Source organism: Lagopus leucura, unplaced genomic scaffold (genome assembly GCF_019238085.1).
Source record: "Lagopus leucura isolate 7727_CA_CO unplaced genomic scaffold, USGS_WTPT01 Super-Scaffold_100009, whole genome shotgun sequence".
NCBI classification, from domain to species: domain Eukaryota; kingdom Metazoa; phylum Chordata; class Aves; order Galliformes; family Phasianidae; genus Lagopus; species Lagopus leucura.
This window is the reverse complement of record NW_024962266.1, coordinates 24,559,301-24,584,551: the sequence shown is the minus strand read 5'-3', so window position 1 is coordinate 24,584,551 and position 25,251 is coordinate 24,559,301. Positions and strand designations below refer to the sequence as shown.

Genomic DNA, 25,251 nt, shown 5'->3' with positions numbered 1-25,251 from the left:
AGGCCATCCTGTGATTCTCTGAATTACCGTTGTCTGAGATGCAAGTTCATTTTAGCACCATTGATCAATTAATCAAGAATTGTTCTGAAAAATAAGAACAGAAATGTGTGTACATATGAATAGTGCTCTCTCTATATAAATACATACTAAAAATATATACAGGCTCCAATAAATCATTGCTGTAAGTTGTCAGACAAACAAATAATGTTTGTCATGAACACTTAACCTTATTAAATTAGTTCTTATCAAAATGATTGCATTTGTTTTTTCCTAGGCTCTGCTTTCCATTGATGATGATACCGACAATCCAGATGACAATGTGTTCTATCAAGTTCAGTCTCTTTTTGGTCACCTGATGGAGAGCAAACTACAGTATTATGTACCTGAGAACTTTTGGAAGGTATTATTTCTTTTTGCTGTTCTACTTAGCAAGAAGTCATTTATTCACTGTTTTCTCATTGCAGAAATTCTAGGGATTAAGTTTTACCTCAGAAATTCAGAATGTGTAAATATAACATTTATTTAAAAAAAAAAACCAGATTTTAGTGATATTTATGTGGAACAATTATCACTTCAAATATGCATATACTTTGTGTAGATCTTCAAGATGTGGAATAAGGAACTTTATGTTCGAGAGCAACAGGATGCTTACGAGTTCTTTACCAGTCTTATAGATCAGATGGATGAGTACCTCAAGGTAAAATCTTCAGGGATTTTTTTTCCTCATATACGTGCATCTTTTTGATACCTTTCCTCTGTTCTCTTCTTTTTTTTTTTTTTTTTTTTTCTCTTGGAAGAGAAGGCAAAGAACCACTTCAATTATTTTACAATCTAAGTAACATTCAGGAGTTTAAAATTCATGTTGTATACTTGGTCTTTCACTCTGCCAGTATATGCAACTGATGTCTAATTTTACATCTCTGACAGAAAATAGGAAGAGACCAGATATTTAAGAATACTTTTCAAGGCATCTTTTCTGATCAGAAGATCTGCAAGGACTGTCCTCACAGGTAATGTTACATTTAGTGTGTTAGATATCAGCTGCTGTAACTTAAAATATGCAGGTCAAAACAGCACTAAAAGGTGGGATAATATGCCATTGATTGTAAATATCATAGATGTTGATAGTTATGGGGCAAACTTAATGTTAATTCATAAGCATGTGTCTTGTTAATGCAAGTTGGATAGGTTCTGTTCTGTCGATGTACTTACCATTTTTCCTCTTGGATTCAGATATGAGCGAGAGGAAGCCTTCATGGCTCTCAACTTAGGTGTGACTTCGTGTCAAAGTTTGGAAATATCATTGGATCAATTTGTTAGGGGAGAAGTTCTGGAAGGAAGTAATGCATACTACTGTGAAAAATGCAAAGAAAAGGTATTGTTCTTAATGTCTGTGAAAGAATATTCAGCTGTGGTTTGTTTTCATAAGCGTTACATGCTCATGTGAAACCATACTTAAATTTTGCTTACTCTTTTCGTAATCAAAAAGCTAAATCCCTGAACAAATGCAGGCGGTGTTCTGCATTTCCTGTAACTTGTATTGTGAAATGAACGTTTAGAAGGATTTGTTGGATCTGTTATATGTTATGTTATGTTTTGAAACATACCAGTTTACTGCACAAACTCTGTAATTGTAATAGTGCCCTGTCTGTCAGCATTAGTTATCCTACCTCCAGTAGGGTACGTCAGGTGGCTGGAATCAAACATCTGTAGAAAAACTGGAGCATGTTTGAGGTACGCAGATGAAGACAATACTTTCTTCTCCTTTCTAAGAGAACTACAGTGAAGCGCACGTGCATTAAAGTCTTACCAAACCTGCTGGTGATACACCTGATGAGATTTGGCTTTGACTGGGAGAGCGGACGTTCTATTAAATATGATGAACAAATAAGGGTAAGAATACTTTCCAGTATGCTTCCTGTTCCCACTCCTCTCCTTTCTCTCCACTCAATGAAAAATGAAAGCTTCCTATTCGTTCTCCCTTCTTTCCCTCACGTCTTGATACTGGGCTTTTGAACATACGATCATGTTAAAGAAAAGTATTTTTCCTTTGAGCTGTCTTTGTCTGCAGCATTGTCGGACTCCTTTCAGAAAGCCTGAGCAAAAGCCTCTGTAAAGATATTTTATTAAAATTCTGCGTCAGGAGAATGAAAAGTTGAAGCACCGTGCTTTCTTGTAGTATTTATGGTGTGGGAAGTATTAATACAACTTACAAAATTACACACAGTGAGTGCATGACATAATCTCTGTTTAATCTAAAATCTCTCTTCAAACAGTTCCCCTGGATGCTGAACATGGAGCCTTACACTGTGTCAGGGATGGCCCGCCAGGACTCGTCCTCAGAAGTGGGGGACAATGGTAGAAACATGGATCAAGGAGGTGGAGGGTCCCCAAGGAAGAAAGTTGCACCTACAGAGAACTATGAGCTTGTTGGTGTGATTGTTCACAGTGGCCAGGCTCATGCAGGGCATTACTACTCCTTTATAAAGGACAGGAGGTAACAACCAAGAAGGCTCACGTAGTGAGTCTAAAGACTACATGTTTTAGGAAGGTATAATGAGCCATTCAGAGCTCTGTTGGAAGCACCATTTCTTTCTTAACACCCAGTACTGCTGTCAACGTTATCAGAGTCTCATGAATTGTTATGTATCTTGTGTTGCATTCTGAGTGCTTTTTGGGACATGCAGTTGCAGATTATGGGCTTCACTAATTAAGTTTTTAATCAAGCTTGATTTTTTTTTAATCAAGTTTTGTCATTGAGATGGATTTTCTATTTCCTGTCAAAACAAACGTGTGTTAAGGGCCTTCCTTTCTCTGATATTCCTTGGTGATTGTTTTTGTTGCTGTTTTTGGCTGAACAGTCAAATAACATGGTTTCTGTTCTGACAACAGGGGATGTGGAAAGGGAAAGTGGTATAAATTTAATGACACTGTTGTTGAAGAATTTGAGTTAACTGATGAAACCTTGGAGTATGAATGTTTTGGTGGAGAGTACAGACCTAAAGTCTATGATCAATGTAAGTAGAATTGAAGATTAATTTACAGTAGCTTTGTATCTCATACCAGTTCTCAGTAGTGTTGGAGCTGAGTCTGTTATATCTTCTTTGCTTGATTTGGTCTAATAGTCCTTCCCAAACATTTTCTAGCCAAAGCATTCTGTTTTACTGAAGGACATAACCATTTGTACATGACCTAACATTAGTTAAACTGTGCTCACTGTTCAACTCTTTGTGGCCTTAATAACAGGAGATTCAGAAGTAAAATGGCACACTGTTAGAATGGTTTGAAGAAAATACAAACTAGATCTTATCTTAGGCTAGTCAGAATATGTATAAAATGTGGTTTGGGATCACAGTTAAATTTTTCAGTGCTCTAAGGAATTAATTCCAAATACATGGATACCATTATTCACATGCTGAGTAATTTGATGATTATCATCTTAATATACGTATGTTCTTCACTTTGGAGCTGTTTTTCTTCTCTAACATGGACTGATTTTTTTGATCCAAGAAGTAACTGTACTGCAGTCTTTAGTGCTTGCACACTCGGTTTTACTCTACTCTAGGAATGAAAAGAGTTCTAAATCTCCAAAGGTCCATCAAATGCCTCTTCTCTCATCAGCTAACCCTTACCCTGATGTGCGTCGGCGATACTGGAATGCCTACATGCTGTTTTATCAGAGAGTGTCTGACCAGAACTCTCCAGTCTTACCAAAGAAAAGTCGAGTGAGTGTCGTGCGTCAGGAAGCTGAGGACCTCTCACTGTAAGTTTCTCTTGTATCCATAAAGGCTTCTCCTGTTTTGGTGTACGGATTCATCTCCAGAATGAAGGCATGAATAATTCCTGTTTCACACAAAAGTATGCTTATCCCCCTGCTTTTCTTTAAGCTGCTTAATGAATGGCCTTTTATTGCTTTTGTAACTTACTCTTCCATACTCCTGTCACTGTTGGAATAAGAAATTCAAGCTGACTGACAGCTTCAGAAGTAGTTTAGACTGTCATCTGAATTTGCCTTACGGTGATACTGGCTCTATTGGTATTTTAAAACTTGAACTGGAGATTTGTCATAGTTACATTATTGCCTTTGATATTCTTATGTTTTAGATCTGCTCCATCTTCACCAGAAATTTCACCCCAGTCATCACCACGACCCCACAGACCCAACAGTGATCGCCTGTCCATCTTAACTAAACTGGTCCGAAAAGGTGAAAAAAAGGGACTTTTTGTTGAGAAGATGCCTGTACGGATCTATCAGGTAGAGCACTCAAAGTTCCACTTAGATGCTGTTCATACAAAGCTTAAGCTCACAATAAGAGAAACTTTGAAGGTGACCTTGAGGCAATTCCATTACTGAACAGTAAGCCAGAAAGTGACTGGGTTCAAATGTAAAGGTAACAGGCTGTTCAGTGATGCATTATTGTATGTTTTATTATTACTTCTCCCGAAACTGACTCATCAGTTCTTGGTTTTACATCAGTCTTCTAAGTTTCCCATATATTTTTCCCCTGCACTGAAGTAGTCATTCAGAGTATGAACAGAATAGGTCTGACTCTGGTTTTTCAACTCCATACATATTTATGTGTGAGATCAAATGTCACTTCAATGCTTTTTTATCAGTTTTAATTTTTTGCCTTCTTTTTTTAAAAAAAAAAAAAATCTGCAGATGGTGAGAGATGAAAACCTGAAATTTATGAAGAACAGAGATGTATACAGTAGTGACTACTTCAGTTTTGTTCTGTCACTGGCTTCACTAAATGCTGTAAGTATTGAGACTTAATATTTGAGTACTCTGAAAACACTAACTAGCAATAGTTAGAGAAGCCCAAGAACAGGAAGTTTAGAAGATAATTGTTTGGTATGATTTTGCTTTTCAAACTGAGCTCTTCTTGGACTCCAGTAATTCGTCACACTGATAGCATCCATCTCAAAGCTGACTCCAGCCTTCTGCTGCAGCAGAGGGGGAAAAAGTCATTGTGCCATAATAATTAAAAAAAATAATAAATTAACTGATGCAAACAGAGCTCTGCAGGGGCAGAAATTCCCCTGTGTATGGAAGGTACAAAAATTGGCATTAGTCATCTTGAAGTTGATAGACCTTCATTTGAATATAGTTTAATTAGTTTTTCCGAGTGTAGTTATGGATTAATAAACAAACCAGTATTTATTACATCCACAGGCATAGTGGGCCTTCCAGCAAGTTTGTTCCTGTTTTAGCATATATGTTGAACTAGCACAGTCGTTACTGGAAACAGATTTCAGCACAGACAAGTGTGGTTTGTTTTGTTTTCTAGATGAAGTAAATAACTTGAATAGAGCATGCTGACTTATTTAGGAGACAGAATGTGTGCTGCAGGTATAGGTCTGCTCTGGAGTAAATGTGGTGTTTCTTTCAGACGAAGGTAAAACATCCTTACTATCCGTGTATGGCAAAGGTGAGCTTACAGTTGGCAGTCCAGTTCCTCTTCCAAACTTATCTCCGAACCAAGAAGAAACTCAGGTAAGGTCTGACTGTGGGAAAACCACTTCTGACCCAGCAGAAAAGGAAGAAGTGAAATGGCACATTGTTTGGGTTTTGCAGCTGTTTTTCATTACTGACTGTTTCCCCTGGTTTGGTTTTAAAGGGCTGATACAGAAGAGTGGATTGCAACCATAGATGCACTGCTCTCCAAAAGTATTGATGCTTGTCAGTGGTTAGTTGAATATTTTGTTGGACCAGAGGGCCGGGAGCTTGTAAAGTAAGTGCCTATTTCTGTCTTCAGTGTTTTGTGACTTGCCTGTGGATTGGGCTTTGAAATAATGTGATCTGGCATACCTGTACTGATAGATTGCCAAGAAGTTGACTGTGCATGTTCTTTAAACAGGTGCTCTAAATTGTTTGCTAAGAAAATGTTAGAAATAAAAACCTCTGTTCAGATTTTTCAGTAATTCTGAAAATATGACAATAGTGCAGTGTAGATGAAGGATGCAAACTAATTTAATTCAGAGGGATGTCTTGGAATGTGTTTGTCAAGTCACTCCTGCAAGTGGAGGGAAAGAGAATGTGGTGAAAATGTTTAGGGTAAGGTAAGTTAAATACTTACCTGACAGTGATCACAAATGAATTGCATTGTATTTCACTCACCAACTCAAGATAAGCTTAAGGCAGTTCTTGGAGAACTGATAACAGGGATTTGCCAACCTAAAGAGGAGGTTATCTTAAAAGTTGTGTTGGAGGACAGGATCCTGTGGTAGCTTTTAGTTTTAGATTTTTGTTCTTTGAATGAATAAAGCATTGTTATAGGCTTTTGTAGTGAGAAACAGGAGTGCAGGAAAACAAGTTAAAGCTTATCCACAGAAGTGTAATGTAAGAGGTGTTTTTGAACTGTTACCCTTATTAAAATGATAAATACCACACTTAATCATAGTAGATATATGTACACTTTGATTCCAGTTCTTCTTGCAGCTTTTCCTTTTGTCTTCCAGGACTTTCCTCCTGGAATGCAGCGTAAGAGAGGTGCGAGTTGCTGTAGCTACTATTCTTGAAAAAACCCTCGACAGTGCCTTGCTTTATCAAGAGAAGGTTAGTGACACCTCATCAGCCATGAGTCTGCTGATTGTCTCTACCCAGTATCTCTTGTTTCGCTTGCAGGCAAATGCAACTGCAGTACAGCAGTAACTGAGCTGTCACGTTCCAGGGAGAAACTGGAACTATGGTTGTTGTTCAGTGGTTTAACTTCTTACTAAAAAATCTGGGCAAGTAAGTTTGGGAAGTGCAGGTTTGTTATATTTGGCTCTTTTTAATACCGTAAGAAAACCCAGCAGAAATTATGTGAAAATGCCTGAGGCTCACCTGTTTCTTATAGGATATCTGAACCAAGTCATTCGTATTAAAGAACTCTGTCAGAAATACTTTGTCATCTGTCATATTTCTATAAGCTGTCCGTGGAGATGGCAGGGACTTTCAGGTGCCCAAATCTTGTTTAGTCTGAAGTTATTTTCTTGCATCCAATTCTAATATTTTTTTTTTAAAGCAGTGTTATGGCTGGAAGGCACAACTGTTGTGTGTGAAGAAAATTCCTTATTTAAAGCTTCGAGGAAAGATTGCTGTGAAGTTCTCTAAGCTTAATAGAGTAGTAGGAAGATGGGCATTTAAAATATAGCTGAAGAGCTTCTGATTACTTACTGTAAGCTGTTCATGTTAACAAAGATGCAGTAGGTATTATACCAAGGCCCTTAGTGTGCTCAGTGTATTACTGGAATGACCGGAACATTTGAACATCAGTTACATTGTGACTAATTTGAATTGCTTTAAAAAATATTGCAAACTTGTGTAACTACTGAGTTTCACTTCTATAAGCAAGTTACCCATGGGAAAGCAAGTTACTGATGCTTTCACTACACTCCTGTTTAATATATGCACATAAATTCAGAGTTGGAAATGGTAAGTTTGTAGTCCTACGTTAGCTATTTATGTTAATCACAGCAAGTGTAGCTGACCATACATACTGTTTTGTTAATCAAACTTGAAAATGTAGAAATGCCTGTATTTTAAGCAGGAGAGAAGCATTTAAATGCAAGTTAATAATTGTTTTTGCAGTTAAAAAGTCTACATCAGTTATTGGAGGTGCTACTTGCTTTGCTGGATAAAGATGTTCCTGAAAACTGTAAAAACTGTGCTCAGTACTTCTTACTATTCAACAATTTTGTGCAGAAGGTAAGCAACCATTTGTCATCTTTTCACATTACTTCAATTTTGAAGGACAATAGTGAAACAGTAAAACAATCTTCATGGAAGGTTTAAGCAGCGCAGTGAAACTCTTCCAGAAATGTGTTTGTTCCTTGTTTCAGGGTGGTTCTTTTTCTTTTGTGTGTGCTGAGTGACTTTGAACACTGATTAGGGATAAAGTCATACAAAAACATTCAAGCAAATTACACCTAGTGAGGATGTCGTTTCCAAAGTCTGAGTGTTGAGGTTTTGTTCACTGGGGACTTTTTGACTGTTTAAAAAATATATATATATATACACTAAGGTGTTGGAGGGGGTTTTTTTGTCCTGTAAAAAGTAGAAACATTGAAACATTGACAGCACAGTACTGTGCTGTTCACCTTATTGTGGGTTCTGTCTATCCCTTAATTCTTTTGTTTGCTTCTTTTATAGTTATTTTGCCTGTACTGATCCTGACAAAGTTTCTCTAGTGTGCTGTATGCAATCAGGTGTCTTTTAAAGCGTAGCTTTGTCAAGTTCACAACTTCTTAAAGATGTTTAGCAAAGTTTTACTTCTGTCCCTTAGAGCACGAATTCTTTACCTAGATAGGTCTGTAATGTGTTATTATTGTCTAAACAGCAGGGTATAAGGGCTAGCAGTCTTCTTCTCAGACATTCTGCTTTGAGGCACATGATCAACTTTCTCCTTGGTCCCAACCGTCAGAGTAATCAGGTAAAGCTTATGTACCCGTTCCTGTGTTTAAGATTGTTATATTATGGGCAAAAACCTTGTTGGTTGATTGATTTAAAGTAGATCACTCCTTAAATTATTCTGCATGTTTCATGCGAGTCTTAGCATTCCTCTGCTGCCATGAAGAAGTAGCAGTGTTGGCAGAAGTTGAGGCATTCTGGTGTTAATAAACTGTGAACCAAGTCTTAGAATGTGGTGGTGGGGCTGTTAAGGATATTGTTCTGTTTTGACTTAACAGAATTTGATTAATTACTCAGACCTCACTTAAATCTCCCCTTTGTCTGAAACAGAACCGCAGGTGGAGTTCAGCGCAAGCTCGTGAGTTTGGATATCTTCACAATACTGTCGCATTACTTGTTCTGCACTCTGATGTCTCTTCACAAAGAAATGTTGGTAAGAATTGCATTTTTGGCTTTTGGTAATATTGCATTTCAGTTATTTTGATTGGGAGTAATTTCAGCATCAGTAAGGCCTTGCCTCATGTGAACAAGACAGCTTGTGTTGTTGGCTGTGAGAGACTCACATCTCTTATATCTCTCATAATGGGAGTCTCTAGACTGAGCTACTGCAGAATAATCAATGAAACACTGTGTTGGATATTTTTTACAGGAGGCAGAGTTTTCCAAATAAACATAATAAAAGAATGAGTTTGGACTTCCAGTGCCCTAAAGAAGGAATTTAAAGTTGTTCTTTGTGAAAAAAAAAACTTGATTTTTGTCTGAGGTTTATAGTTTCTGTAGTTGGAGGCAGTCAAAACTTGTAACAGAAGAATGATAAATGCTTTGAGCATGATGAATGTGCAGTAGTGGGAGTGAAATTAAATACCAAAGTGATCTGAACATTCTGCTTTTGCTTTCTTGCAGTTCTTTATTTCCCTATATTGTCAATAATGTAAATGATACATTAGCATAAAGTTTGTTATTTGGGCTGGCACCATAAAAGCTAGTCAAGGTGAATGACTTGAGAAATGACAAGGTAGCAAATGTCAGCAGTGACTTCAAGGTGTGTAGAACAATGTCATTTATTAGTGGATTGTTTTTCTGTTTGCTGTTGTAGCTCCTGGTCTCTTTAAGCAACGTCCACCTCTAAGCATCACTACTTCAGGTCCACTTTTGACACTCCATGAAGAAGTGGAAGCCTTGTTGTTCTTGTCCGAGGGAAAACCTTACCTAATAGAGGTATCTATCTGTTCTAAATTCTACCTTACTTGAACGTATATCTGGTCTGATAGTGCTAACTTGAGTTGTTCTCACTGAATGGGCCGTGCTTGACCCAGGCCCTGGAGCTGGGCAGCAGGAGCTGAGTGAAGTGCTGTGAGAAAAGGGAGAAAGAAATACACCCTTCCTGAAGAAGAATAATATTTTATCATAAACTTGATCCATCTCTTGAAAATAATTGTATGGCTACATACAGAATTATTTGCATCTTTCCTTTAGGTGATGTATGCATTACGAGAGCTAACTGGATCTCTGTCGGTTCTCATTGAGATGGTGGTGTACTGCTGCTTTTGTAATGAGCACTTTTCCTTTACTGTGCTACACTTCATCAAGGTATGGATGTTAAGGTGGGGTATTTACATAAGTGTTTGTTCTGAGCTTTGGTTATGCTGTCTTATGTTAGAATGGCACTGGGATCTGCAGCAGAGCAGTCAGTACAGTTTGCTGGATTTTGGGAGGGTTTTCTTGTTTTTTAACTTCTGCAGTTTTAAATAACTAATTTTCAAAAGGCTGTGAAGCACTCTGTCAGTTCTTTGCACCATCAACCTATTTTACCTATTTTATTTATTTTATTTGTGAATAATTTTATATTTCTTAATGCAGACTCAACTGGAAACTGCTCCACCTCATGAATTGAAAAACATATTCCAGTTACTCCATGAGATACTGGTAGGTGAATGGTAAAGATCTGCACATTAAGTACAGGATGGATTTTCTGTCGGTGCATAATAAAGAAGGCAGATGCACAGATAATCTCAACATTCACAAATCTTCGATCCTTCTGTTCAAAAGTCTATAACTTTTCACAATTCCATTAACACCAGATCATCAGCACAGTAACTTCATAAGTCTCATTTGATTTTCACGTTGAGGTGGTTGAAACCATTTTGTAGTGCAGATGCAGGCCTCAAGCATGACTTCTGTTGACCTTTTCCTTTTTTGCCAGGTCATCGAAGACCCCTTACAAGTAGAGCGCATCAAATTTGCCTTTGAAACTGAAAATGGATTAATAGGCAAGTAAGCCAGTGTGTGAATGCTCCTATCTTCTGCTAACCCTTGTGCTGATAATTCTTATAATCCTCTGGTTTCTTAATCCTTCTATTTCTGATGGAAAACAACTTGGCATTATCTGATTTAACAACCACCACTGAAGTGAAGTTACTAAAGCAACTAAAGACCCAGAATGATGAGAGCTTGCTTCGTATGACTCAGGAGAAATGGCTTTTTGTGTAACAGAGATGCAGATGAGCCACACAGTGCTCAAAGAGCATATCTAATCAGCAAGTGCTGCTTGGGTATCTCTTTCAGAGCTGTTTGGTTGAGAAGCTGTTTCAGATTATGGCTTTCACCTGATTTTTTTGTTTCAGATTCTGTTAGTGAGAAAGAAATTTAAAAAAAAAAATTCTCTCTTATGCTTCACTGCTCTTCTGGTTACTGATTTCCATGTATGACTAACAGAAGAGAAGATAACAGGAAGTAATGTGAGGGAATAGTGGTTATTTTAGTTCCAGATATGTTGGTCCCACTTGGACCAATCCAGTTCTGTAGTTTAAACAGTACATGGCACTTTATTTCTGCAGAGGAGAGATGCAATTATTCAATTTAATCTTTATGTTGTAGGCTCATTGTGTTTATTGTTGAATAGCACACTTTCTGAGAACTGCTGTGAGTTTTGGGAATTAGTGTTGTGGGTTTACCTTGGAGTTCCCTAGCAACAGCACTAAACAACTTTCAGTTTCTCTACATGTGGTCCATGACCTGTCAGTCACATTGGCTGCTTTTACTCCAAGAAAAGAAAGTAGCAAATAATAGTTGTCTGTGGTCCTTACCAGGATTTTTACTATCTTGTTTGTGTAACGAGGCTTCAGACATTATCCTAGCTTTGCAATTATAATCCAGGAGGAAGCTGGTGGTTTCCTCCTTTTTTACTGTGGCTTCAAACTTTATTTCTCTCAAATCTGTAACCATAGCAATTATCTAACATAAAATGGAATATAGGGAAAAAAAACTGTGTTAGGAGAGGGCTGTTTAAAGTTCAGGTACCATGTTTGGAAGAATTACTGCCTTTTGACTTGGATCTGTTTTTAATCCAGTAGTTCTGTAAATACTCAAAACTGCCAGTGATGCAGCAGTGTGTTGAGCACAAGTGCTCATGCTCACATCTGTAGCAAAGCCTTTTCCCACATAAGCTAAAATTCTAGCTTCAAGCTTGTTGCATTTTCGACCTGGTTGGTACACAGCAGTCTGATTTGTGGTTTTTAATCCAAGTGTTTCTTCCCACAGCCTTGATGCACCACAGCAACCATGTGGACAGCAGTCGCTGTTACCAGTGTGTCAAGTTCCTTGTTACTTTGGCTCAGAAGTGAGTAGTGTGGGTTTCATTGTTTAATTTATTCTTGCATTAGACCCCACTGTGACTGTTCAGGCTGCTGCTCTTTCTACTTCTGATCAGCTTTAGCTTCTGTTACTGTAATATAAGTGGTGCTTATAGTAGTAGCTGCCTAGCATTAAGACCAAGATAAAGATAAGAAAACTGCCCCAGACATATGAAATATTGTGATTACTAAATTCTGTTTGCTTGGAAGTTGGCAGATGTTTTGATAAAGCATAGTTCTGAAATAAGTGTATCTGTACAGAGGTACTACTTTGTGTAAACTTTATTGTTCTTGCTAACTTGGTTAATAGAATTATTCAGCTGAAGTCAGCATACAGAGGGCAGCAACATAAAGAAATATATGTGGATTATTATTTTTTTTTCCCTTGACAAGAGTGCCTTGTTCATTAATAATGAAACTCATTTCGATTTCCAAGGTGCCCTACTGCAAAAGATTATTTCAAGGAGAATTCCCACCACTGGAGTTGGGCTGTGCAGTGGCTACAGAAAAAGGTAGTTTGGCTGTAACTGTCTGGAGAAACATCACTTTATTTACAGCAAGAATTATAAATCCTCCATTCTCTATTTGAATCTTAAGTTGATTTAAGACAAAAATACAAACTACTTTATTTTTTTTTTTTACCATGAGAGCTTGGATGAAGTTAAACCTGGTACATTCAAAAACTTTGGTAAGCCACCATATGTTTTAGGCTTAGCTGTTTGTGCAATACATGTAACTGAGCGGAAATGGTCATAATGATTATTGTTCTTTGTCATGTGGGAAGCTTTCAGTGCCACTGTATTCCTGTTAGGCTTCTTTTCATTGAAAGAGTGGATTTCTTGCAGAATCTTCTAAGCTTTGCACAGAACACAGCTTTTGACACGTCCAGCTTTTTGTTTCTACATAATCTTGTCAGTAGGGTGTTCGCAGTGCAGCTGGCACTTGTTGCCACTCTTCTCTTGAACGGACAGCTCTGGATAGTTCTGTGTCTATTTTTACAATCTACTGGCTTCTGAAAGTGTTTGTTGAATATCTGGATCTACCGCTCTTCAGCTGCATAACCTGCAGTCATGTTGTTGGCAGACAGAAGGAGCTGATGACTAGGCTTCAGCTGAGGGGCAGTAGTCTCTGAAACTGTTCTTGGCTGCATCAGAAGGCTGTATCTCAGCTCTCCAGCTTGTTGATGGATTCAGGAAGCTTATTCCAGACTTGTTAGTCTACCTGTCATCACAAGTGTATAAGATCTTACACATGTAGAGCTCATACTGCAATTCTGTAGCTTTCTTGGTTTTTTTATGCCTTTTTTAATGCACCTTTTAATGCAGATGTCTGAACATTACTGGGCACCTCAGAGCAACGTTTCCAATGAGACATCAACTGCAAAAACCTTCCAGCGCACTATTTCAGCACAGGTATGTGTGTGTCAGTCCTGGGAGATGGCATGAAGCTTGGTTTATTTCCCTTCTCACTTTTCAGTTAGCAGCTATAGTTTTAGCAGCTTTACCATATTCCACTGTACTTCATGCCATTCCTACCTGGCAAACCTGTATCTTGTGGCTGTTTCTGTAGAAATTAATCCATACAATTATCTTGTCTTTTCCTTACAGGACACACTTGCCTATGCCACAGCATTGCTGAATGAAAAAGATCAGTCTGGAAGCAGTAATGGGTCAGAAAGCAGTCCAGCCAATGAGAACGGAGACAGACATCTACAGCAGGTAATTAACAACTAAATGAGGGCATGTTTATTGTCAGTTGCATTGCTCGACTTGTGTCTGGAGTTTGGGTCAGAACCATCACTGAATGTAATCACAATAATTGTGTGCCTGATGAAAAATAAATAATGTACCATATCTTTCTCTCCCCACCCCTTGTGTGTGTTGAAAGGGCTCAGAGTCTCCTATGATGATTGGTGAGACTAAAAGTGACCTTGATGATGTTGACCCGTAAAAGGATACCCGTGAACCCAAGAACAGATCAACTCAAACATTTAATGCCTGGTACCTGTTGAAACCTAGAGTCCTATTGCTTATGCTATTACAAGAGTCTGGAAGAGAAGGATCTATGGCAATGCTGGAGAAGGTTGTTTCCCTGAAAGCTAAAAGCATTTCTTAGCCACGAAGGCTTCAGATTGACAAATGCTCTAGAAAACTGCATCTTCACCTGCAGTAGCAGTAGTCCAGACACCAACAACATTTTTGTCAAGAAGATTTTATCAAATACACAAACGCTAGTGGTTGAATTTTTATGTGAACATTAAATGAGTGAATGTAAAACTGTTGCTTTTCTGTGATGCTGCAAAAAAAAATTCTTTTGGTTTTTATACAGAGAAAAACCAGACTGCCCTTATGTATGGAGGGCAAATTTTTAATCTTTCTGATAATATTGAATAGGAATATTCAAATTTCTGTATAAAGATGTGTGATGACTTACATTTCATTGTAAAATATTAGTTAAAGAATCAGTTTACATAAGGACTTCTGTATTTAATATGTCTCCCTGCTCATTTGTAAAGCTCTTCAATGGAAGGATCAGTAAGATTGCTCTGCAAGGAGAGCAGCTCCTTACAGAAAGGTTTGGTCATGGAGCTTCTCGCGTGGCTTGTCTTTTGGGTACCCTTCCAAAAACCACAGGCAGTCAGGAAGGGCCGCAAGAGAAAAATGTTCTCAAGGTATGCAAGTGTTTATGAAAGGATGTTGGTGGATTTAAAGAAATAATAATTAAAAAAAAAAAAAAAAAGTAGTTTAAAAGAAAAGAAGCACTTTAAAATGGATTTCTGTTGCAGTTTTAGTCATGAAATTATTTACTTTAGGAGACATATTGAATCGAACGTAGTCTCGATCCTGTGACCTGCAATCATTTGCTTGTGCTTTCAAATTACTGAGAAAGTTAGTATTGGTTGTACATGATGAATAATTCCTTGATTGAGTTTGGGGACACTGTCGTGCAGATTTTATTAAGCAATTTTAACACGGGGAAAGAGTGATTTGGCTTTGTTTGTATTTTCACTTGACCAGGCAACATTTAAAATATCACAGCTCTTTTGATTTGCTCGTAAACAACTGGAAGGCAGTTGGGATGATTGGAGCACGGTTTTGTTTTCCTTATCAAGCTTAGTTCAGTGACTTCTGGTTCTGGATGCTAGCTTCTTTTGTGCCAACTAACTTCTTACTTCGTACATTTGCGTTTGTCACATTTTCTGCACTGCTTTTTGCCTTTATTTATGGATTCTGCCTTACTTTAGAAATTATGTAAACAAACATGCACAGAAATGGGAGGGCATCTCAAGGAGTGCCTGGGCACCTCCAGAATAGACAAATTTGCCAAGTTAAAGGCACAACCAGCCAAGAAGTGCCTTTTTTTCTTTCTACGGACTGTTGCTGAACCAAGAAGCAGCAGACAGCTTTTCACTGTTGTGCACTAATATTGAAATTAACCAGTCATTTCACTGTTGGAAGCAAACATCTGATATGATTTCAGCTGTACAGCTTTATAACTTATTGCGGGTTAAGAGAAACGTGTCGTAAATGGCGTGTGCAAAGATGCAAGGGTGGCATTGTAGTGAATAGCTCCCCTTTTGTTGCTTGATGTTTCTTTTTTCCAAACAATGTCTTCATGGACACGTGGCAAAGTTGGCATTTTATAAATGTTTCTGATAATGTGCTGGGACATTTTAAATGTGTGACGTTTTAAATTAATTTTGAATAAATCATTTCTTACAGATGCCCTTTCTTCCTTCCCCCACCCCCAACCCTTTGTAGTGGGCCCTAAGTCTTCACAAATAGTCAGTACACAGCGGTGATGGTGATGGAGGAAGCTGGTAACATTGCTGTTGGTTGGCACCACTTGTCACTTCAGGTTCCTGTTATTTCCTATGGAAACAACGTCCTCGATTACTGCATGCCCAGAGAAGCACTGATGGGAGAACTGCATCAGGATGGCTCATCACCACTGTATACTTGAAACCAATACAAACTTTTTCATGGTTCTGCTCACGCTTGTACAAAGTCGATGGTTTTAATTTGCAATAAGGTGATACTTGGTCAATTATTTTGGTTTCCAGCTGCTGTCATTTGAACCTGCTGAAGATTATTTTTTTGGAAAATAGAGTTCAACAAAACTAGTTTTTGTGTAAATTGTGATGCATTTCTATGTTGTACTTTTTACTGCCGATCTTTTTGGATGAAAATGTTTTTATACAGCTTACATGATGTTTGGTGAGGAGCAGCCTCAGCCTGCCTGTGAGCATTTGGGGAGATACTGTCCAATTAATACATGAACGTGTGGCACTGGAAAAATAGGCAGTCTTGATAAACAGTCTTGGGATTCCTGGTCAATGGAATAAAGTTATTCCTTTCACAGAAAACTAGTGTAGTCTTTAGACTGTGCAACACAGTGTCTTGTGGATCCTCTTGAAAGTTCTTCATCTGGATAATGAGCTCTGAGAGGTTACCCTGCTTACTGGACCTGCCAGGAGCAAACCAAAGCAACTGCACAGCCTCACACTGGGCATGTTGTGGTGCCTGTCAGACTGTATCTGTCTGCAGTTCCTTTTCCTGACCTTATCTGAATGATTTACCCTAGCTCTGCTTGCAGTCGTGGATTAGACTGGCTTCTGTGTGCCTCACAGCAAGATGAGCAGATGTGTTGGTGCCCAGTGCAGAGAGCTGTGCTGCTATCCCCATCACCTTTCTGCTTTCCTTTGCAAGCAAAGGTAGAGGCCTCAGGGCATGTAAGCACAAGGACTTGTGTTTCGAGCATCACCCAGCCTGCAGCCTCCCCTGGCAGTGCCTGCCCTGGAGGAGGACGGGGTATCAAGTACATGTGCTGCTTCTTGGGCTGATAAAACTGCCTCAGGTGCCCTTAGGTAACAGGATCCCTCAGGTTTACCTTAATGGGGTTTTTTTTTCTTTTCTTTTTTTTTTTTTCAGTGTGATCCCCAGAACAGACAAGATTAGTTTTTCTGCTTACCTGCACACAGATACTGAGCAAGGGCTGATCATGTTCCCGTATCATTGTCCTTCACTGATCTCATGTGTGTGAACTGAGCTGTGAGAGCATCCCCATGACTTCTGCCTGCAGCAGTGGAGAAGTGCTTATGGCCCCTGAGTACCTTCAGTCTGCTGGAAATTGCCAGCTGTGCCAGGGCTTTCTGTAAGCTCTCAGCTAACAGCCCTCTCTTTTTCCCCCCTGTGTGAAGATTGAAGCTGATAAAGCTATGGGTTGTGATTATCTACATGTGTTATGTAATTACATAGGTTGGGGTTGGGCTTTTGCCATCTTTACCTAAAGAGTTAGAAATGGTTCTAACCTCTCCAAGCAGTGCTTCCTACCTGGGGTCCTGGTGCGGTTAAAGCTGGAGCAGTGTCTTGTGTCTGTACCAGGCATTCCAGTGGGGGAAAATGCACCTAAAGCTTGACAGATCCACCTGTACCCGTGTTGTTAAGCTTCATTTTTAAAGCTGTCCTCAACACAGCACCAAGCAAATTCTATTCCAGTAACAGTGAGCTGCTGCTTCCTGAGCCCTGCGCTCACCTGCTGGGCTCGGACCTTGCTGCCTGCCTCCCGGAGTTGATGGCAACAGCACCAAGGACGTGTTTCCTGAAGCTGGGGGATGTTTCCACAACTTGAAGCTCTTGCATTCCGATGCTGTTTGAAAAACAAACGGCTGTGTCCCAAACAGAGCAGAGCTCAGAGACCGCGTCCCAGCTCCTCCCTGGAGCCTTTCCCCCTGGCCATGGACAGAAACCAGAGCGTGGGTCCGATCTGTTAAGTGCTGCTCTAGGAATTTTATTTTTAGAAGACGTTTATAAAAAGGTTTATTTATAAAACTCCAAATAAATAGTGAAAGTACAGACGTACAAACTGAAGTGCCACAGAAGATGGTTCTTTTTTTTGATAAGGAAGCGCAGCTGGGTCTGTTTGGAGCTGCGGAACAGAGCAGTGTGGAACTCCAGCAACAAAAGCCACACTAATGGAGCAGCAGCTGATTCTGTAGCATTGCAAGCTAAAATCTAATCAAACAAGCAGAATTAAAATTAGGAGCTTTGCAGTGGCTGAAAAGTAAAGAAATCTTCCAGGTACCTGAGTCGGCAATTTTCAAACCCCCTGGAAATGACTCAACTGTTAGCTGAAATTAAGGACAGGAGGGAGCTTTGTTGGAATAGAGGTAGGAGCTGTGTGGTGACACGAACGACCTCTACAGTCACTGTACGTACAGGAATGGGGTTGGGAAATGGCGGCAGGGCCAGCAAGCTGCCTGTGCTGGGGGTCAGGGCTGGGGCTCAGGCAGGCTGTGGTGGGCTCCGTGGCACTGCTGTGCCCTGCCATCAGCCAGGCCTGCTGCGGCACTGCCCTCAGCCCATCCCTACTGCTGGCTCCGGCAACAAACGGCGACAGCCCCTGGCGCGTGGCTGCCAGCAGTGCTGGCTGCAACACAGGTGTCATCCACAGCATAGGACCCCAAGGTGCCGGGGCCCCGCGAGCGAGCGCTGCAGCCTGTCAGCGTCCAGCCAGCATCGCAGGACACCGTCACCTGCAAGGAGAAGGACGGATGGGCACCGTCACCTGGACGAGGTGCAGCCACACAGCATTGCTCCGTACCTTGTCTGCAGAGCCCTGTGGCGTGAGCTCCTTCACACGGCACTGCAGCGTGGCAGCAGGGCAGCAGGATGCACGCGCTGTGCCCTCCAGCCTTGTCCTACAGCCACCAAGCCTGCTGCCCAGCCCAGGCACGGGCCTGCCGCCGTCACCCAGCACAGCCACAGGGGAGTGGAAGCTGCAGCCTGCACAGAGACGGGATGTGGGAGCAGCACTCAAGGATGCCTCCACCGAGCTCCGCGCCCCAAGGGCCCGTGGCTGTGTTACAAAGTGTTACCAGTTGGCATGTGGTCCTGCAAGGAGCAGCCAGCCGTGTCATCGCCCTGGGAGCTGGCGCTGAGCCGGCACTCGGTGTGGGGCCACGTGCAGCACCTGGCGATGGCGTAGACCCCCCGGCCCCCAAAGGCGCTGTGGGCCACACACTGCTTCTGCCCTTCCTTGTCCTGCGACCAAGAGCATGGCGTCACTGGCACGCACCTCACAGACAACACTTTTGGGCCACGTTGTGCCTCACCTCTATGTGCTCGCCCAGCCACCAGCCGCTGTGTGAGAAGCTGGAGCAGCCCAGCAGCTCCTCGGTGCCGGCACAGCGAGCCACAGCTGTGGCATGCCGGGTGGGCGCTGAGCGTGCCGACCACACCGAGCGGCACAGCAGCACCTTATCTGCAATGGGGTGAGAGGTGTCAGTGCTGGGCCCACAGCACATTTCAGGCACTGCCATCCCCCAGCCCTCACCTGGGCCCAGCTGGGCAGGCAGCCCCACCACACTGCTGGGTGTCTGCAGCCGCTGCTCCTCGGGGAACCAGGCCTTGCTGACAACGTTCTTGGTGGCCAAGCGCAGGAGGCGCTGCCGCAGCTCAGCCACACTGAGGTGGGACTGGGCACTGAGCAGCATGGCTGCAATGCCTGCGGGAGCCAAGGGGATGCAGTGAGAACTGGGGAAAGCCAAAGAGACACAAGTGCACCATGATGGTGGGCTGGGGTCCCTAAGGCTGCCCGCTGTGATGGGACTGAGAGGCAACAACAGGATCAAGGGAAGCAACAGGCAAGAGGAGCTCACTGCAACCCATCGTCTACACGCACCCGAATGATCTGATCCCTTCTCCTGGGTAACAGTGATAGGATGAGAGGTAATGGCCTTAAGTTGTGCCAGAGGAGCTTCAGGCTGAGTATTGGGAAAAATTTTTTCTCCAAAAGAGCAGTGATGCAGTGGCACAGGCTGCCCGGGGGGCGGAGGAGTGACCATTCCTACAGGTATTCCAGATCCATGGAGATGTGGTACTGAGGGATGTGGGCAGTGGGCATGGTATACTGGGATTGGCTTGGGGATCTTAGAAGTCTTTTCCAGCCTTAATGATTCTATGGTTCTATGAGTTGGAAAGGGTCGAAGGCGCTATACTCGAAATACAACTTCCACTCAGTTTTGGTGCAAACACATCCCACCCTGAGCCACAAGAGATCCTGGAACCCGCTCACCTGCCACGTGTGCAGCCGCCTGCGATGTGCCGCTCTGCGCTGTGAAGCAGGTGCTGCAGTCACTGGAGGCACCAATGATGTCGTCCCCGGGGGCAAACAGGTCGACACAGCGGCCAAAGTTGGTGCCCAGCGTGCCAATGGAGGCTGGCTGGTCCTCACGGTTCATGGCCCCAACCGTGATCACCTGGAGGGGCAATGACAAAGGGGGTGCGGATGGCTCAGTGTGCTCCAGCATGTTCCCATGTGTGCCCACAGCCTGGGAACCCCCCTGCCCGTACCTCCGGCTCGGATGCAGGTGAATACAGGCAGGCATCATCCTTGTAGTTCCCAGCAGCCACAACAACCACCGCCCCCATCTGCACCATCCGCCGGCAGCCGGCGTTCAGCACACGGCTGTGGGCACCGGCGAAGGGCAGCAGCACCACCAGCAGCGGGCTGGGCTGAGCTTCCAGCAATGCCCCAACAAATTCCAGGCCTGCGGTACGGGCCAAGGGATGGGGTTGATGGTAGAGCAGGGCTGAGGTGAGCAGGGTGGGCTGCTCCCTCTCCCAGTTGGGCACTCACCGATGAGCGTCCCACTGATGGTTCCCTTCCCCTGGCAGTTCAGCACACGGAGGCTGTGGATGTGTGTCCCTCTGGCCACGCCGGCATCGCGCCCACTCAGCACCCCAGCCATGTGGGTCCCGTGGCTGTCACATTTGCTGGCCTGGAGCAGGGATGATTTTATGCCCTGATGCGTCACAGAAAGGAGGGGGGTTAAGCACCAGGCTTGCCACATAAACATAGGCTCACCTGTCTGTGGAAGCGGCTGCTGTCCTCCTCAGGGACATTCTGGAAGTCGGTGATGAACACCCTGCCTGCAATCTCCCGGTGGGCACTCTGCACGCTGGTGTCCAGCAGGTAGATCTGCACCTTCTCACCTTTATCTGCCCAGGGAAAAGGCAACAAATCAGCACGGTGCTCCCAAAATGGGGACAGGGGCCTCAGAGCTGCCACACTAAGGGATGGGAACGCCCTGTGCTCACTGGGAGGGCTGTAGGTGTCTGTGCCGGGCAGTGGTGGTACGATCCTGCCCAGGTTCCAGGGGATGTTCTGTGCGAAGACATACGCATCCTCCTCTACATAGTCCACATGTGGAAGCCTCAGCGCCTGTGGGGAAGTGCGACACATCCTTCTCAGCTCCCCACAGCCTGGATTGCACCCAAAGGTAGCCAAAGGCTGGGCAAAGCCTTTAGCCAATCTCCAGGGGATGGAGATGCCAAGACGCAACACACAACAGCTGGGCAGGATGACCTTAGTGCTCCTTTCCAACCTGGCACTGCTCACACCGTTATCCCCACGCTCGTACCACGTCCAGGACGTCGCTGCTCATCTTCACCAGGAAGGCGGGCAGCAGGCTGAAGACGTGCAGCAGCTCACTCGGGTACCCGCGCCGTGCCGCCCGCACCCGCAGCGCCCGCGCCGTGCCGCGCACCTCGGCCTCACCGCTGCCCGCCCGCAGCAGCACCACGTAGCGCCCGGGCAGCCGCCACGCCTCCTGCAGGGAGAGAGACACGCACGAGCTCTCGTCCGGTTGCGGGGAGCCGCACAATCCTCCCTTTCCCCTCCCCCGCCCCGCTGCTCACCTTGGCGGCCCGATGGAAAGCGGCGGGCCTCGACGGGGCGGCCCCGAAGGCGGTCGCCGCATCATCGGCCGCGCGCTGGGTCAGCGCCGGCTCCGCCACCGCCAGAAGCAGCAGCAGCAGCAGCGCCCGGGGGTCCATGGCACCGCAGCACCGACGGCACCGACGGAGCTGAGAACGGCGGAGCAGTTCTGCCCGGCGCGGATCACGCCGTCGTGACCACCGGGACGCGTTAATCATCAACGGGGGAGCCCCGAGGCGGGCAGCGAGCAGCCGGACCCCCCCTCGCCGTGCAGCGTGCAGCCCCCCCCCCCCCGGCCCTGCCCGGACCGCGAGCAAATATGACCGCCTTTACCCTTGCGAACCCAAATGCCCCCGAGAGCCCCCGCTCCTCCGTGCCTCTCGCTGCCTTCGTTCGGCCCTGTGTCGTGAAATCCTCTAATCCCATTCGGGCATTCCTCGCTGAGCCGTCACACGCCGCCAATACGGAGATCTCTTTCTGGCGCTGCTCTCACCCTTCTGTCCCCACCTCCCTCCCGCGCTGCCCCGGGTCTCCCCCCCCCCCTCCCCGGCTCTGGGGAAAACGGGAAATGGAACCCCCTGTGGGGACCGCGATCCGCGTGGACATCCCCAGAGCTCTGCGGGAGGAGGGGAGATGGGGGTTGGCAATGGGAAAAATAATCATAGTAATGTAGTAATTCGAAAAATAAATAAGGGAAGGTGGGGGGAGGAGGAGCTCTTGCAGAAGACAGATCTGATTCATAGGAGAAAAAAGAAGAAAAAAAAAAGTACTGCATTTAAACTGAATCCTTTCCTTCGAAGGATTCTGTTCTCAGGAGAGCCGTGGTGTTTCAGTAAGGGTTTATGGAAACAAATAGCAGCAGGCTGTGCACCAGCCGGGAATCGAACCCGGGTCGCAAGAATGGGAATCTTGCATGATACCACTACACCACTGGTGCTGTGCGAGCTGCAGGATGGACCCCCACCAGTAGGTGCATAGAGGGTGGTGGAGGTTTTCACTCTGAATATCAGGAAAAGCATCTACCCAGGAAGGGAGTGATGCAGTGGTCACCATCCCTGGAAGTATTCCAGAGCCCTGGAGATGAGGCACTGAGGGATGTGGGCAGTGGGCACGGGTGGGGTGGGTTTGGGGATCTCAGAGCTCTTTTCCAGCCTGAAAGGTTCTGTGATGCTATGAATGTCGCTGCCATGTGAGATGGGACAAGTGCTCTACGGGATCCATGGGCTGAAGGTGAGCTGTGTGGCAGCCAGGCTCCAGGAAGGATGTGGGCACACACTGGGCAGTTCTCCCCAGCCCTGCTGCTGCTGCTGCACTGTTTAGCCAACAGCTCAGCGCTCCCCGCCCTGCCAGTGGCACAAACACTGAGTTTGTGGAGCTGCCACCCGGCTCTTGTCACCTTGCAGAGGTGTGAGTGAAGGGCAGGGCAGTGCTGGGATGGGTGCTGGGGGCACAAGGGTCCCGGGAGGGGATGTTTCTTGTGCTGGGAGCGGCCAGCATCCTTGGTCCACTGTATATGGGTTGCAGGAAACCGATGGGCCAGAGTTACCTCCAGCAAAATGACTCAAAACAAGTGCCCAAAGTTGGCAACACACAGCCCAGGGCTTTGGGCTCTGCCAGACCCCCCCCCCCCCAACCCCCAGGAGCCATTCCCTATGCAGGAGGTGGGGAGCACCCCATTGTCCATCGACAAATGGAACATTCCAGGGCACAAACAAGGAAGATCTCAGCTGCGGGAGTCTCAGAATCCAGCTTTAATTCCAGGGAGGCTTTGATAAATGGGAAAACTGCCGACATCTCCTCCCTACACAACCCATGGGATTGGAGCACTGCTGCTTACCTACACAGCCTGGCACAGCCCGGCTGCTTCCCAGCATGTCCTTCTCGCTGGCATTTGGGCTTCCCTGTGCCCATCCCAGTGCTTCCATGGTGCCAGGGCTGTACTTCGGGTGTCCCCTCCATGCAGCACCAGTCCCCTCAGGAACATCATTTTTCAGGCTCAAAGAGGTGGTCACTGTCTTCGAGCAGAATGTCTGATCCCTCTCCCAGCCCATAGTAGAGATCATTCACCTTCCTGCTGGCTTTTTGTGGGGAGCCGGGGTGCTCACCCTGTCCAGAGCAGCCTTGGGGTGATGAGGGGCTGTCGGGCACAGAGCTCTCCAGCGAGGCCGTGTCCATGTCCTCCAGGAGGGACACCAGTGGTGCAGAGCCCAGGGGTGGCTGGGAGGGGCTGCAGGGACAGATTGGGGTGACAGTGACAGTGGGGTTAGCAGGATGCTCCCCTGGGCTTGCTGCTCGCCCAGCTCTGATACCAGCAGGGTAAATAATTTGGCACCGAGGTTCAACCCCCCCAGCATGCATTTGACCCCATGCCCATGTGTACCACGTACCAGCTGCCAGGCTCCAGCTGTGGGGCTGCCTCCTGGAGGTGTTCTTGGGGTCCCCCCGATTCCTGGTGCACCTCTGCCTTTGCCTGCAGCAGTGCCTGTGAGCAGCTGCGGGGCCGAGGCTGTGCTGATGTCTGGACCTGCTCGTAGGAGGGCAGGCTCTTCTCGTAGGCACTGCTGTAGGGATCCTGCAGGCTGTGGGGTACGGGGTGTCAGGCAGCTCCCCATGCTGCTGGGAGATACGGGGGGATGCACACACCACATGGCTGCCAGGACATGTGTCCCAGGAGTGGGAGGCACATAGGGACCCACTAAGAGCCCCCCAGCACCTACCTGAGTGTCTCCAGGTTGCCCTTCTCCGGCAGCAGCGTGGCTTTGTGGTCTGGAAACTTCTCAGCCTCGGGCTGCACAGGGACAAATGTCACCTGGGGGGAAGAAATGCAGAGTCCAGTGGCTGCCATCTGCTTAAGAAAAAGTCTGCCTGGAAAAAAGCCCTCTGTGCCAGAGCCACGAACACGGGAGGGACGCTACTGCCCTGCCGTGCCCTCCGCCAAGGAGACTGGAGGGTCACAGCCATGCTCAGGCTTTCCCAGGCTCCCACACCTTGCAGATCCCACTCTGAGCTTCCAAAATCCTCCCCCAGAGCACCTGGATCCCATCGAGCCCCAACCCCAGGACAAAGCCCCCATCCCTCGTGCCCTACCCTGGGGTAGCACTGGCACATGCTCCACGTGATGCCCACGGCGATGAGCAGGATGCCCCCAGCACAGAAGGTGGCGTAGATCTGGGGCTTCTCCACGCTCATGATGAACATCCCCGTCATCACCAGGAAGAAGCCCAGCATGATGAACCCGTAGCGAAACGTCTTCTCCTCGGCCATGGGCAGGCAGTGGGAGGGCTGACGCCGGGAGCTCTGTGCCGAGCACACCTCCGGGGACGGCAGGAGTGGTTTCTCACTGCGGAGCCTGCCGGGGGCTGGGGATCGGCTGTGAGTGGGGCTGGTCCTGCCCAGGGCTGAGCCAGCCAGTTTTTATGGCTTTGTAATGAATGCAAACAGCAGCCCGCGTTCACACTCCAGTGAAGCTGCCCGGCACGTGCCCAGCCAACCTTCCCTGCGGGC

At 45.3% G+C, this 25,251-nt stretch overlaps 3 protein-coding genes and 1 non-coding gene across 6 annotated transcripts in view; 1 reads left to right on the top strand and 3 right to left on the bottom strand.

Annotated features, from left to right (window-relative positions):
- The window catches only part of USP24 (ubiquitin specific peptidase 24), a 60,764-nt gene extending 44,371 nt beyond the window's left edge, over positions 1 to 16,393 (top strand). For all 3 annotated transcript variants that reach the window (XM_042873279.1, XM_042873280.1, XM_042873281.1), the window contains exons 43-67: positions 275 to 400; positions 599 to 697; positions 928 to 1,010; positions 1,234 to 1,375; positions 1,774 to 1,893; positions 2,277 to 2,497; positions 2,893 to 3,017; positions 3,622 to 3,763; positions 4,105 to 4,255; positions 4,664 to 4,759; positions 5,394 to 5,497; positions 5,622 to 5,735; positions 6,463 to 6,559; positions 7,577 to 7,693; positions 8,325 to 8,417; positions 8,726 to 8,828; positions 9,492 to 9,613; positions 9,872 to 9,985; positions 10,256 to 10,321; positions 10,599 to 10,665; positions 11,936 to 12,014; positions 12,464 to 12,539; positions 13,353 to 13,439; positions 13,635 to 13,745; positions 13,915 to 16,393. In XM_042873279.1, coding sequence (XP_042729213.1) covers positions 275 to 400; positions 599 to 697; positions 928 to 1,010; positions 1,234 to 1,375; positions 1,774 to 1,893; positions 2,277 to 2,497; positions 2,893 to 3,017; positions 3,622 to 3,763; positions 4,105 to 4,255; positions 4,664 to 4,759; positions 5,394 to 5,497; positions 5,622 to 5,735; positions 6,463 to 6,559; positions 7,577 to 7,693; positions 8,325 to 8,417; positions 8,726 to 8,828; positions 9,492 to 9,613; positions 9,872 to 9,985; positions 10,256 to 10,321; positions 10,599 to 10,665; positions 11,936 to 12,014; positions 12,464 to 12,539; positions 13,353 to 13,439; positions 13,635 to 13,745; positions 13,915 to 13,977 — 2,718 coding nt within the window. In that variant the 3' untranslated portion in view covers positions 13,978 to 16,393. The remainder of the gene's footprint in view (positions 1 to 274; positions 401 to 598; positions 698 to 927; positions 1,011 to 1,233; positions 1,376 to 1,773; positions 1,894 to 2,276; positions 2,498 to 2,892; positions 3,018 to 3,621; positions 3,764 to 4,104; positions 4,256 to 4,663; positions 4,760 to 5,393; positions 5,498 to 5,621; positions 5,736 to 6,462; positions 6,560 to 7,576; positions 7,694 to 8,324; positions 8,418 to 8,725; positions 8,829 to 9,491; positions 9,614 to 9,871; positions 9,986 to 10,255; positions 10,322 to 10,598; positions 10,666 to 11,935; positions 12,015 to 12,463; positions 12,540 to 13,352; positions 13,440 to 13,634; positions 13,746 to 13,914) is intronic.
- Positions 16,394 to 18,394: 2,001 nt separating this feature from the next.
- Positions 18,395 to 21,866, bottom strand: PCSK9 (proprotein convertase subtilisin/kexin type 9). The gene is made up of 12 exons (XM_042873907.1): positions 21,729 to 21,866; positions 21,452 to 21,640; positions 21,129 to 21,252; positions 20,896 to 21,029; positions 20,668 to 20,809; positions 20,382 to 20,578; positions 20,104 to 20,287; positions 19,363 to 19,533; positions 19,142 to 19,290; positions 18,905 to 19,070; positions 18,631 to 18,812; positions 18,395 to 18,562 (listed from the first exon to the last, which is right to left on the bottom strand). Exons 1-12 carry the CDS (start codon positions 21,864 to 21,866, stop codon positions 18,395 to 18,397), a joined length of 1,944 nt encoding a protein of 647 aa, XP_042729841.1.
- A 747-nt stretch (positions 21,867 to 22,613) lies between these two features.
- Positions 22,614 to 22,684, bottom strand: TRNAG-CCC. Its single transcript has one exon. It is a non-coding gene; the product is annotated as a tRNA-Gly (tRNA).
- Positions 22,685 to 23,549: 865 nt separating this feature from the next.
- On the bottom strand, positions 23,550 to 25,220 carry BSND (barttin CLCNK type accessory subunit beta). Its single transcript, XM_042874125.1, has 4 exons — positions 24,835 to 25,220; positions 24,465 to 24,556; positions 24,135 to 24,326; positions 23,550 to 23,974 (listed from the first exon to the last, which is right to left on the bottom strand). Exons 1-4 carry the CDS (start codon positions 25,009 to 25,011, stop codon positions 23,731 to 23,733), a joined length of 705 nt encoding a protein of 234 aa, XP_042730059.1. The 5' UTR covers positions 25,012 to 25,220; the 3' UTR covers positions 23,550 to 23,730.
- Positions 25,221 to 25,251: the final 31 nt, after the last annotated feature.

Coding starts and splice junctions, on each gene's coding strand:
- BSND (XM_042874125.1), bottom strand. CDS start 25,011: ATGGCCGAGGAGAAGACGTTTCGCTACGGGTTCATCATGCTGGGCTTC. Junction 24,557..24,834: donor TGTGCCAGTGCTACCCCAGG/GTAGGGCACGAG, acceptor TCTTCCCCCCAG/GTGACATTTGTCCCTGTGCA. Junction 23,975..24,134: donor CAGCTGGAGCCTGGCAGCTG/GTACGTGGTACA, acceptor CTGTCCCTGCAG/CCCCTCCCAGCCACCCCTGG.
- PCSK9 (XM_042873907.1), bottom strand. CDS start 21,866: ATGGACCCCCGGGCGCTGCTGCTGCTGCTGCTTCTGGCGGTGGCGGAG. Junction 18,813..18,904: donor GCAGGACCACATGCCAACTG/GTAACACTTTGT, acceptor GTCTCTGTGCAG/GCTGCAGCTTCCACTCCCCT. Junction 18,563..18,630: donor CACAGGGCTCTGCAGACAAG/GTACGGAGCAAT, acceptor TTCTCCTTGCAG/GTGACGGTGTCCTGCGATGC.